Source organism: Gymnogyps californianus, chromosome 15 (genome assembly GCF_018139145.2).
Source record: "Gymnogyps californianus isolate 813 chromosome 15, ASM1813914v2, whole genome shotgun sequence".
NCBI classification, from domain to species: domain Eukaryota; kingdom Metazoa; phylum Chordata; class Aves; order Accipitriformes; family Cathartidae; genus Gymnogyps; species Gymnogyps californianus.
Window position 1 is genome coordinate 3,653,947 of NC_059485.1, and position 11,899 is coordinate 3,665,845.

Sequence of the window (11,899 nt, forward strand, 5' to 3'; positions counted from 1 at the left end):
AGGCTTTGCCTCGCAGCGAGGTGGATCTTTTATCATCAATCGCTGGCAGCCGGCTCCCGACAAATGTGCTCTGCTTCCATCAGGAGAGGAGTTTCTAGATGATCTTGGGGGACTCAGCCTAATGCCTCGTAATGCTCCTTTCCTTAGGCTCTGCGTGACTCTGCGAGGAGCTGGGCTCTGGGGTAGCGCCGGCAGCACCCACGTCCTCTCCCCTGCAGCTCCTGCAGCCATCAGCTCTCCTCCACCCACCGGGGATCCCTGTCCTTGCTCCCGGGGGGTCCCTGGCAGGGTGGCTCTGGTCACACTCTGCACCCCTGAGCCGAGCCCATGGGATCCTGGTGGGACATCTGCCTCGCGGTGTGCTCTGCCTTTGCTGTCGCCAAAGAGCCTTTTGGAGGGAGCAAATGGATTTTCTATTGCTGAAGCCCGTTAACCTCAGAGTAGGCTTCGAGCAGGCTATTTTTACCCATTCCTGGCACTATTAATAGTTGTATGGTTAAAAATAAATGCCAACTTAGAATCTTAGAATCATAGATTAGTTTGGGTTGGAAGGAACCTTTAAAGGTCATCTAGTCCAACCAAATCAAGATACTCAATTTGTCTGTCCCCCCAGAGGTTGGCACTTCCTATTCCCCCTGTTGTTTTCCATCAAGCGGTTCAATTAAATGATCTTCTTGTTATTTTGGGGTGATACGTTTGTGCTCTGTAATCGGCTATTAAACCTCTTCGCTGTCTTGCACACAGATCAATAAACATGGGAAACTGTCCCACTTTCTCTCCCCAAGGTGTCCCTGTGCCTTTGCTGCCGGGCAGGATGTTTCCCTGCAGGCAGGGATGGGGCTGCAAGGGGCTGTTTAAACTGCTGCTCCCTCCCACCCCGCAGATGACCGCAATTCCTCCGTAAACCTTCGGACAGTGTTTAAATTAATGTCCAAGTGTAAGACCACGCTCGGGGGAGATGAAAAGCGCAGCAGCATCCATTTCCCAAGCGGTGCTGATGAAATGCACCGTGCTCCACAGATTTGTGTGTTCTAGCTGTCGCTGAGGTACCTCTCGGTGTTGTAGGCGAGGTTTCTGCTATCCTGAACCTTATTTAAGGATCACCTTTCGCTAAGTTTTTTTCCTAATAGATCCTCACAAGTGTTTCTAATTCTGACTTTCTCATCAGCCTGATGTGAAAGAGGAGCTTGGCTTTTCCTGGGCCTCGTCTCTCATTCATTGATGGCACAGAGATCCCTCAGCGCAGCAACACTCCTGTTCCCCCTGAGGACTAGTGCTCAGGAAGATGCTGGTTCAGTCAAGCGCGCTGAAGCCCTGCTGTGTCCGGGGCCTGGCGGGGCTGCGCTGGGCTAGCCCTTGCATTCAGCAAGACCCAGCAACTCAGCACCCGACAAGCTCAGGCCCCCGCTGTGAAGCAGCACCATGCACCCTGCCCACCCGGCAGCAACCCTGCTGCCTGCACTGCGCCTGCATCCCTGCCAGCATCCTTCCTCCTCCTCCGGGCAGCACTCCCCCCCCACACCCTCTTCCCCAGCCCTACAGGGGCTGCGGGGCCCTGGGCTGCGGCTCATGCCCCCCAGGCCGAGCTTGCCCAGCCGTGCCCGGGGCAGTCCTGCTGGTGCCCTGCCCGCGCTGCCCGCGCTGCCCGCGCTGCCCGCGCTGCCCGCGCTGCCCGCGCTGCCGGCCGTGCCCTCGCCTGCCCCCTAGCGGGGGAGTCGGCGCTGCAGCGGCACCGCGCTCGGCGCCCTGGGGCCGGGCTGGGGCTGGGGCTGGGCTGGGTCGGGGCTGGATTTAAGGGGAAAACAGGGATGCAAAGCCCCCCCCCCTGCAAGGGGGCACCGCGCAGCCTCCAGCCCGGGCTGCGGTGCCCGGTGGGACGGAGATTTCTCTCTGCTCCCGTCCCCTGCCCCGCTTACAGGAGCACCCCTCCGTCCAGGGGCTTTTCTCTGGTCTTTCTGCGGGGCAGGTGCCCGCACACCCGCTTCTGCACCGAGAGCAAGTGTAAAACGGAGCGAAAGCACGCCTGGCAACCCCCGGCATCCCCCCCCCCCCCGCCCCGGGTCCCTGCGCCCGGGCAGCGCGGCCGGCAAAGGGGTCCCGCTCGGGGCGACCCCTCCTGCAGGGCGGTGCGGAGCCCCGGGAGCCCCGAGCCGGCTGCAGGGCGCCGGGAGCCCGCACCGGGCTGCGAACGGGACAGATATACAAAGCACCGGGTCCCCGGGCTGAGCTGCAAAAGGGTCGGCTTGCAAACGGGACCGGGAGCCCGGACCGGGCTGCTGAACGGGGTCGGGCTGTGCAGAACCAGGAGTGCGAACCGGGCTGCAAACGGGATCGTGCTGCCAAGCACCGGGAGCCCCAACTGGGCTGCAAACGGGACCGGGTTGCGCAGCACCGGGAATGCGAACCGGGCTGCAAAAGGGACCAGGCTGTGCAGTCACCGGGAGCCCGGCCGGGGCTGCGGCGGGAGGCGGCGGGGGAGCGGGCCGGGCGCGGAGCCGTGCACTGACTCAGCCGCCGCCGCCCCGGGCCGTGACGCGCCGAGGGGCGGTCGCTGCCGCCTCCATATAACGCGGCGGCGGCGGCCGTGCAGAGCTCACACCGGCCTTTCCTGCGAGGGGAGAGGGGCTGAGCAGCCGGGCTGACATCGCCTTCCTCCTCCTCCTCCTCCTTCTTCCTCTCGGCACAAGCTGCACTTTCGCCGGCTTCAATGAAACTGGCAGCAATGATCAAGAAGATGTGTCCCAGCGAGGCCGAGCTGAGCATCCCCGCCAAGAACTGCTACCGCATGGTCATCCTGGGCTCCTCCAAGGTGGGCAAGACGGCCATCGTCTCGCGCTTCCTCACCGGCCGCTTCGAGGAGCAATACACGCCCACCATCGAGGACTTCCACCGCAAGTTCTACAGCATCCGCGGCGAGGTCTACCAGCTCGACATCCTGGACACGTCGGGCAACCACCCCTTCCCAGCCATGCGCCGCCTCTCCATCCTCACAGGTACTTGGCTGGGGAGCGCCAGGAGGAAGGGGAGGGGGGGTCCCTTGCCAGATTTCAGGTGTTCTTGCCCAGTTTGGGGATGTTTCTCCAGTCCCGGGAGGAAGGAGGTGGGATTTTTATGTGGGCATGGGGTGGGCAACTTTGCTCCCTGCACAGGGTAGATGGGAGGATGCAGGACCCGGGTGCTGCCTGGTCCTTCCCTCCCCAAGTCTCTCTATGGCTTAGGCAGCGGGTCTCCGTGTGTCCCCGTCCCTGCAACCATCTCACGTTCCCTCTTTGTCCCCAGGAGACGTGTTCATCCTCGTGTTCAGCCTGGACAACCGGGACTCCTTTGAGGAGGTGCAGCGCCTGAAGCAGCAAATCCTGGAGACCAAGTCGTGCCTGAAGAACAAAACCAAGGAGAACATAGAGGTGCCCCTGGTCATCTGCGGCAACAAAGGCGACCGGGACTTTTACCGGGAGGTGCAACCCCGAGAGATCGAGCAGCTGGTGGGAGGGGACCCCAAAAAATGCGCCTACTTCGAGATCTCGGCCAAGAAGAACAGCAGCCTGGACCAGATGTTCCAGGCGCTCTTCGCCATGGCCAAGCTGCCCAGCGAGATGAGCCCCGACCTGCACCGCAAGGTCTCGGTCCAGTACTGCGACATCCTGCATAAGAAGGCACTGAAAGGCAAAAAGCTGCTGAAAGAGGGGGGCCGGGGCAGCACGGAGGAGGCGTACGGCATCGTAGCCCCCTTCGCCCGGCGGCCCAGCGTCCACAGCGACCTCATGTACATCCGGGAGAAAGCCATCGGCGGCGGGCACGGCAAGGAGAAGGACCGCTGCGTGATCAGCTAGGAGCCCCCGCTCGCCCCGTGACGGGAAGGAAGGAAGGGAGGAAGAAAGGAAAGAAGGGAGGGGGGAAAGATGCTCGTTTCCAAATTGACTTTGGGCAGGCAGGAGGGTGGGCAGGCGCCCAGCTGGACAGAGAGGGGGTCGCCTCTTCCCCAGCCTCCCTCCTCCCGAGGGATCGCTTTCATCGGCTCCCTCCCCCTGGGGGTGCATTTTGGGAGCGAGGGATGCGAAGGGGGAGGCTTTGGAGGGCAGGAGGGGGGTGTCGCTGGGACCAGGCTCCTCCGGGCAGAGACAGGGAAAGGGTGAGCTGCCGGGCGGCCAGGTGGGAGGATGAGCGTGGAGGGCACGGACCTTGGCGTTTCTTTCCCTCCCAAACCACCCAGCCTCGGGCACTGCCTTCAGGAGGGAGGGCAGAGGCCTGCCAGCGCCTGCTTGAGGCTTTGGGGTCGGTTTTTTGTTGGTGTTTTGTTGTTTTTTTTTTTTTAAACTTGAGAAGCTGTGCACAGACTCTGGCTCTGTCGTGTGTTCGTCTGTGTCCGCAAAACGTGTGCAGAAGACACTCCGAAGCTGTTGCAAAGACATTGCAGAGTTACAGCCCTGATGGACCAAAAAACTGACTCTTGTTTACATTTGTCTTGTCTGATTTGCAAGATTTGGGGAGGGTGGGGGGAGTGGGAAGGGTTTTTTAAATAAGAAAATAATAGGCACTTTATGTAGGTATTGTTTGTCATTGACATGAACAAAATATCCTCAAGTGTTTCTACCGTGGGTGAAACTTGATGTTTTATTTTTTCTACAAATTAATAAAATCTTTTTAAAACGACACCTGTGGGTTTGCCTTTGCTTCCTTGCCCTGCCCCGTAGCAAAAACCAAATCCTGTTAAACTGAGACCTGAGCCCAGCTCCGAGGTGCCAAAAATGGCCTCTCGACTCAATCCCTTTATTACCCCATTTTCTCCGACTCCCAGTGCAAAGGTTTCCATCTCTGCAAGCAGCCGATTTCTTGCCACACGGGGTAACGAGGGGCCACGCAGAGAGTTAGTTACTCAAACGGGTCACCGAGCCAGGACTCTTTCCTCACTTCACTAACGCCAAGTGACGATCCTGCCAGCCCCATGACACGCCGGGCATTGGCATGTCATTCACTGCAGAAACCGAGCGAACTGACATCACTTCGTTATAAAGAGCCGATTGTGTTCCATGCTTTTTCCCGATTAACTAAGCACACGTTAATGATGTCAACAGAGAGTGATTCATTTGTGCCCCATCCGGGATATTGTTTTTATTTTGCAACATGAGTAAAGGAAGTACTTTGCTCGAAAGGTCACCTTTGCATCTGATGGTTTGTAATCTCTTCCTCGTAACAAGTTGCAGTAACCATTGCTAGAAGTGAAAGGGAAAGGGGAAAGCTCTTCAAAGAAGAGCTCTCCCTGCCTCCAGCTTCTGTTTCAGTTCATTTTCAGCCTCCGTTCCCCCCCCAAGCGGCAGAACAAATCTACGTTTAATACATATTAATGGCAAAAAAATTCTATTGAAGCCACAAAACTAAGGTGGGTGAGTGAGACTGCGAACCAAACCGCTTCAGTTTCGTTTGAAACTTGGATTCAAGTTGACAGAGTTAACTTGTTCCTGTGCTAAGTGCCAGACATTTCTTTGGAAACACGTTGTTTCTTCCAGCTCCGCATATGCCCTGATTTCACAGGAACACCAACTGGCAAAAAAAGAGAAACCACCATCCAGGCATGAGACACAAGAATTTATTGAGCTGGGCCAGGCAACGGCTGGCAGAAAGGTAATTTCAGTAATAAAAACAGTGTACATTGTGCTTTGTTTATCTTGGTGTTCTGCTTTACTCAGAGTTTACACACTGGCACCTTCCCAAAGAAAGTATTAGTAAAGTATTCCAGCGGGGAAAGAGTAATCTCTATGCTACAGGTGAGTTGCAACCATCCCACCTCCCAATGAGCAGAATTACTTACCTCTTGGTTCAGGAAAGGAAAATCCTACCCAAACAGACCTTGCTTTTCTTCTTTTGAAGGCACAAGTGCTACCTGCCCTTGGATGCCAGTTCTCAATGGATATTGTATTTCACTAGCTGGTATTTCACCTCTTCCACTACTGACCTGCACCATCTTTCAGCGTAATTCAGAGAACCGTGAGATTCAAGGTCCCGTCACATCTTTGTTAGTCGGCAAGATGCGGTGCTGCTTACCAGGTTGTCATCAGCCACCACAACAGCTAGGAGCAGGAGGAGAGAGGGCAGGGAGCCCTGGGATCCGGCTGAATGCGATACAACGTTCAAGAGCTTTCCATCAGCCGCTGGCAAATGTTCAAGCCGCTCAAACGCTTGTGTTTGCGGGAAGCCCCTGGAGCACTTTGGATGTGGAACTGACCCGTCCTGTTGAGCCTGACTTCTGTCACACACGGAATAACTAAAAGCTCTTGTCATTTATGCCCTTCCTCTGCTTTAAGAGCAAGATGCCCAACGTACTGCCTACAAGCTGCACTCGCCCACGGAGATTTACGCACCCAAAGCCTACCGAAATCCACCCCCCTGGCAGGCTCTGCTTTGCTCTCCCAAGTCACTCTGCTTCCAAAAAAGCCGTGTAAAGACACAGGAGCCGGGCCCAGGCCACGCACGTCCTCTGCGCTGCCAAAGTCCTGCCCTTGCTCAGCCCACATCCACTCAGTGAATACACAAGAGGGGCAGTTTGGAATTTCTAAATCTTTACTTGACTCATCTCAGACACAACCATCACTTGTTTAAAAAAAAGAGAGAGAGAGAGAGAAATACAGAAGTAATTGAAAGCAATCATTCCTCTTTCGACACTGGGAGATTCTTAGAGGCTGGAAAGTGCCCCAGAGACCCTTTCCAGGAGCAGAGCCAAACAGCTCACGCTTCCCTCTTATGCTCCTTTTTGACGTTTGGCCACTTTTAAGTGAAAAACATTGCAGAAAATGCCCCCTTTTTCTTGCTGAGGTTAACCAGCAGGTACTTTGACCCTTAGCGAGGAGAAAACATAATGTCTCTTGTTTGCTTGAATGTAAAAAAAACCAACCCACCCCACCCCGAGAGAAAACAGAACAGATGCATATATAAATGCACAGTCCTACAGCAGATCAAAGTGAATGTACCGCTGTAATCATCATAGGTGAAGCACACAGTGTTCTGGTTCAGTGTCACACGCCTGCGATCCACACAGACACAACTTCAGAGCAACGTCACCAAACAAGCATAAAAGAAAGAAAAGTAAACTTCTGCCACCTTTTTCTCTCCCGTTCAGCCAGAAGAGGAGGTATCTCAGACCCGGAGAGCGGAGCTGTGCCCTTCCTACTCTTTGGGGATTTCAAACATGCAAAGGCTCTTGTACTTCTGCAGCAGTTCATTTTTGGTCCGGACCTGCTCCCGCAGGTTCTGCAGCTGCTGCTGCTGCTGCTCTGGGCTCACACCGATGCCGGGCATGGAGCTGATCAGCTTCCTCATCTCCTGGAATTTGTTCTTGAGCTCATTCAGCACCTGGTGAACATCCTGGCTGTCCTTGTCCATGCTGCAGAGGAGAGAAAACGGAGACATTGTTCAATTCTCCTATTAGAAAGTGAACAACCTGCTGGGGTGACTCTCATTTCCAGTGCAACCAGAGCTTAAACTGGAATTCAGTGGGAAACTTTTGCTCTTGCTATCTAACTACACACGCCTAATTCACCTATCCCTATAAAATGGACACAGATAGATATACAGACTGGGTAGCCTCTGGGGCAAACTGGGTTCCTGCTAATTTCCAGCACACAATCCAGTTACCTCAGGACACATCGATTGGGTTAGGAGCTGGTCTGCAGCTTTAAAACATTACCATGGAGCAGGCTAAATTCTCCCTCTGTTTGAACTCCCGTATCTCTCTCTGGGGAAGGTAAGATTACCTACGTATGTTGTGTGTAGGCACCTGGAAAAAAAGATCTCAGTCTCACCCGTGACCTGTTGCTGCTGCAATACAAAAAATCAATGCAGTCAAGCAGCTTGACAGCAGAAAATAGAAACTGTTCCCCAAAGTATAAGAGAGTATCCAATGGCAGAGAAAACGGTACTCTGGAGCTTTAAAACGACCCTCTGGGGATATATACCTAATAAAAGAGAAGCAACAGCTTATTTTTTTATTTTTTTTTAAGAGCAGCACAATTGGTTCTGCAGCCAGCTCTGTGCTTGTCAAGGACCAGCGTTGTCTGAGGCAGCGTCTGCCCTCAAACCCTCGTTAGTATCTGCTGCAGCTTTGTTAGCAACAGCGAGAAGTTTTACTGATTCCAGGCAAAAGCGAGTCCTCGCTTCCAGGGTGCCTGTTAATAACAAGAGCGGGATTCTAATGGTCTTTGAAAACTGGAGCCCATTCAATAGCCAGACCTAAAAATAAATCTGCTCAGCATGACCAGGGCAGAGAGGTGCTCGATTATAACTTTGGGGAATCGTGACATGACTGAGAGCAAAACTTTTAACCAGATGGTCGCCATTCGTTTCAAAAGCCTGTCGAAACAAAATATTCATTACTCCCTTCTAAATAAAACTGCAGCTGGTACTATAATTTATCCCCATTATGCAGGCATTCACGGTCAGGTCGGCAGTGGAAAAATACAGGCACACACACAACCCCATGGCACGTCTGGGGAAGGATGGGTTGACGCTGCCTTTAATCCACCATAGCTGCAGGCTGGCTTTGAGAGGGACGTCCTCCCTGCTCCGGGTCTCCCCGAGTCTTGTTCCCTTCCCCACTCATAGAGAACTGACAGCTGCCTGTCCGATTCATTGATCCAAAGGAATAATTATTTCAAGTTTGGGTTTGGTTTTTTCTTTCCTGATGGGTGGTTTTCCTGCTGGATCAAGCCACTGAAGCAACTCCTTCTTTGAAGGCATGGACAGGCAGGGGTGAGGAGGTGCGGAAAGAGACTGCAGCTGCCTGCAGTAACACAGGATTCAACGCAACGTCCACCCACAGCCTGTGCTGACGGACTGCGCATAAGACCTGCCTTATGGCACAGTGTTCTTCATTACGCCAGCACAACCCACCATTGGAGGAGCCACGCGCTGGGACCTCAGCGGCAATGCCATCTGACTGCACAAGGCTGAAAATATCAGCAAGCCCTGCTTGGGAAAACTTTCTCCAGACCCAAACAACAGGAAAGAGCACGTGTCCTTGAGCGTAAGCAAATTTATGCGATAGATCCTTGCTCCCGAGCACAGAGTCACCTTGGAGATGTGTCTTCACGGCTGAGTCAGCGTCAAAACAGCAGGGCTGGGCTCTGCGACTAGCGGCAGATAGGATAATACGTTTGCCATCTGTCAGAGACATGAGGCAACACATCCCACCGCTTGCCTCTGTGGTCCTACCTGTCTGCAGCACCGTGCGGCGTACCTACGTCTGCTCAAGCCCCCCAGGAAATGCCGTGTTAGAAGGTGACGGAGGTAGCTGGGTAGCGGGAGTGGGTGGCTCAGTGGGACAGGGCACAAGATATCCTAGGGACTGTCATGTGTGGGTCACCATGACCTGCTCAGTGACATACAGGAATCTGGGAGGTCTCGGCCCATGGCTACTGCCCACTTTGCTTATGTACACGCATGCACCTGGCAATGGGCTTAGCCTCACTTCGGTGGTCTGGACAGATCAGGCAGAATCGAGGTCGGGGGCAATTGCCCACCCTCAGCATAACAGGGAGACTGAGGGAAATCAGAGGGTTTGCGTTCTCACGCCCGTTCTGTATCTGGACCGGTGTGTCAGGGGGCATTCAGTCTTTCCTTGCCATGGCTCAGGCTGCAGAGCCATTAAGGGTGAACCTCTCTCACCTTTCAGACGTGCTCGATACAAGTGAAACATGAGCAGGACACAACCAGCCTCAGCTCCTAAATAAGCGCACAGGGAAAGGACAGCCAGGCTCACAACCAGTAACAAGGGAATTCATACTTCCCATGCCCTCTGCCACACCCTGCAGTGTGCCCGGGTGAGAGCACGGAGCTGGCCTGGATGGATTTTCATGCAGAGCCATGCCCTTACCGGGACCTCAGACAAGTATCTCTGAAGGGGTCATCCTGGGCCAGAAACATCGCAGTTCTCAGCAGCCCTGTACAAGTACCTTTTACACCTACAGTACTTATCCTGAACTGGGAAGAGAACAATTTAACCCATACCACTGCAGAAGCCATCCTCCTTTTTACAACTCCCCAGAAATGGGTTGCATTCCTGCCCCAGCACTGCCTGTACTTTCTCAGGCTGTTATCAGCCAAACAGTACAGTTATCTGGAGCAATAACCCAGCACAGGTACAACACTCCTACTCCTGGGTGTTAATGGTGGGGCAGTGTACCTGGGCCATGGGAGCACCTGCACCACCCGGGTGACCCAAACATCAACCAGGTACTGGCATGACTCAGAGCAGAGATGCGCTTGGGGCTGTGCCAGCTCCCTCTGACACTCTTCCCAGGAACTCCAGCTGGGAGAAAAAGGGCAGAGGAGATGCTGGGAGGTTGGAGAGCATCACTAGACAGGTGACCTCATTGCCCTGCTACCCATCCGGGGCACCCCAGGGATGCTGGGGGCTGGAGAACATCATTAGAGGGGGATCCCATTGCCCCACTCCCTGTCTGGGGCACCCTGAGGATGCTGAGGGTGGGAAAGCATTGTTAAAGGTGGGATCCCATAGCCCTGCTCCCCATTCAGGGCATGCCTGAGGATGCCGGCCGTGGGAAAGCATCATTCGAGGGGGGACCCCATTGTCCTGCTCCCCATCCAGGGCACCCTGGGGATGTTGGGGGCTGGAGAACATCACTAGAGGGGGATCCTATTGCCCTGCTCCCTGTCCAGAGCATCCCTGAGGATGTTGGGGGTGAGACAGCATCATTAAAGGGGGAACCCCATTGCCCTGCTCCTAGTCCAGGGCACATCCCGAGGATGCCTGGGCTGGGAGACCATCATTCGAGGGGGGACCCCATAGCGCTGCTCCCCACCCAGGGCACCCCGAGGACGCTGGGGGTCTGACAGCCTCATTAGAGGGGGGTGCCTGGAGCAGTGATGAGGTGCCCGGCGGGGGCGGGGGGGCCCGATCCCGGCGGGGCGGGGGGAGGCCCGGTGCCGGCGCCCCGCGGTGCGGCCGGTGGCCGTGGCCGCCGTTACCATTTGATGATGTCGTGGACGAGCGGCAGGAAGGAGAACTCCTCCTGCGCGGGCGGCGGCGGCGGCGGCTTCTGCTCGGCGGGCGGCTCGGGCGGCGGCGGCTCCTCGGCGGCGCGGGCGGCGGTGCCCCCGAGGCCATGGCGGACCCCGGCCGGCGGCCGCGGCGCCGCGCAGTGACGGAGCGGGGCGGAGCTCGGCCGCCCCGCCTCGCCGCGCCAGCCGCCTGCGCCGGGGCCTGGGCTGGGCCTTCCCCGAGCTTGGGCCTGGGCCTGGGCCTGCAGCAGGGTCTGGGCTGGGCCTTTCCCTGAGCTTGGGCCTGGGCCTGGGCCTGCAGCAGGGTCTGGGCTGGGCCTTTCCCTGAGCTTGGGCCTGGGCGTGCACCGGGGTCTGGGCTGGGCCTGTCTCTGAGCTTGGGCCTGAGCTTGAGCTTGGGCCTGGGCCTGCGCCGGGGCCTGGACTGGGCCTTTCTCTGAGCTTGGGCCTGGGCGTGCACCGGGGTCTGGGCTGGGCCTTTCTCTGAGCTTGGGCCTGAGCTTGAGCTTGGGCCTGGGCCTGCGCCAGGGCCTGAGCCTGAGCCAGGTCCGGGTCTGAGCTGGGGTTGGGGCTGGGCCTGGGCCTGAGCTGGGGCCGGGACCAGGCCTGGGTCTGGGCCTGAGCTTGGGCCATGCCCCCGCGACCTCCCAGCAATCCCCCCCCTCCCACCGAAGCCCCGTGGACCCCGCTGGTGCATTGCCCTGCACAGGACTGAGCTTCACGCAGGAGGTGGGAGGTCGGAGAAAAGACAGAGCACGGGGTCCCGCACTCCGAGGGCAGGCCAAGGAGAAGGGGTCCCAGGAACCATCCCGTGCTGGCCTGGAGGTGTCTCCCAGCCCCTCGGTGTGCTGAGATCGGCATCCCAAGCCTGCGTGCATCCCTCCCTTTC

The 11,899-nt window shown here is 56.5% G+C and overlaps 2 protein-coding genes across 3 annotated transcripts; one reads left to right on the plus strand and one right to left on the minus strand.

Annotated features, from left to right (window-relative positions):
• The first annotated feature begins 2,658 nt into the window (after positions 1–2,658).
• RASD1 (ras related dexamethasone induced 1) lies at positions 2,659–4,481 on the plus strand. Of its 2 annotated transcripts, none has more exons than XM_050906032.1 (2): positions 2,659–2,993; positions 3,280–4,481. In XM_050906032.1, the coding sequence occupies exons 1-2, from the start codon at positions 2,708–2,710 to the stop codon at positions 3,828–3,830; spliced, it is 837 nt and encodes a 278-aa protein (XP_050761989.1). In that variant the 5' UTR covers positions 2,659–2,707; the 3' UTR covers positions 3,831–4,481. The 2 variants fall into 2 exon arrangements, with proteins under 2 accessions (XP_050761989.1, XP_050761990.1); XM_050906033.1 differs by having other exon boundaries at positions 3,351–3,705.
• Positions 4,482–6,947: 2,466 nt separating this feature from the next.
• Positions 6,948–11,643, minus strand: MED9 (mediator complex subunit 9). Its single transcript, XM_050906175.1, has 3 exons — positions 11,488–11,643; positions 10,978–11,252; positions 6,948–7,375 (listed from the first exon to the last, which is right to left on the minus strand). The coding sequence occupies exons 1-3, from the start codon at positions 11,641–11,643 to the stop codon at positions 7,159–7,161; spliced, it is 648 nt and encodes a 215-aa protein (XP_050762132.1). The 3' UTR covers positions 6,948–7,158.
• Positions 11,644–11,899: the final 256 nt, after the last annotated feature.

Bases quoted from the DNA above. Each gene is read 5' to 3' on its own strand.
- RASD1 (XM_050906032.1), top strand. From the start codon at position 2,708: ATGAAACTGGCAGCAATGATCAAGAAGATGTGTCCCAGCGAGGCCGAG. The intron at 2,994-3,279 runs GTACTTGGCTGG...CTTTGTCCCCAG, and splicing joins CCGCCTCTCCATCCTCACAG to GAGACGTGTTCATCCTCGTG.
- MED9 (XM_050906175.1), bottom strand. From the start codon at position 11,643: ATGGCCCAAGCTCAGGCCCAGACCCAGGCCTGGTCCCGGCCCCAGCTC. The intron at 11,253-11,487 runs GCCCAGCCCAGA...ACCCTGCTGCAG, and splicing joins AGGCCCAAGCTCAGAGAAAG to GCCCAGGCCCAGGCCCAAGC. The intron at 7,376-10,977 runs GTAACGGCGGCC...TCTCCTCTGCAG, and splicing joins GTCCACGACATCATCAAATG to CATGGACAAGGACAGCCAGG.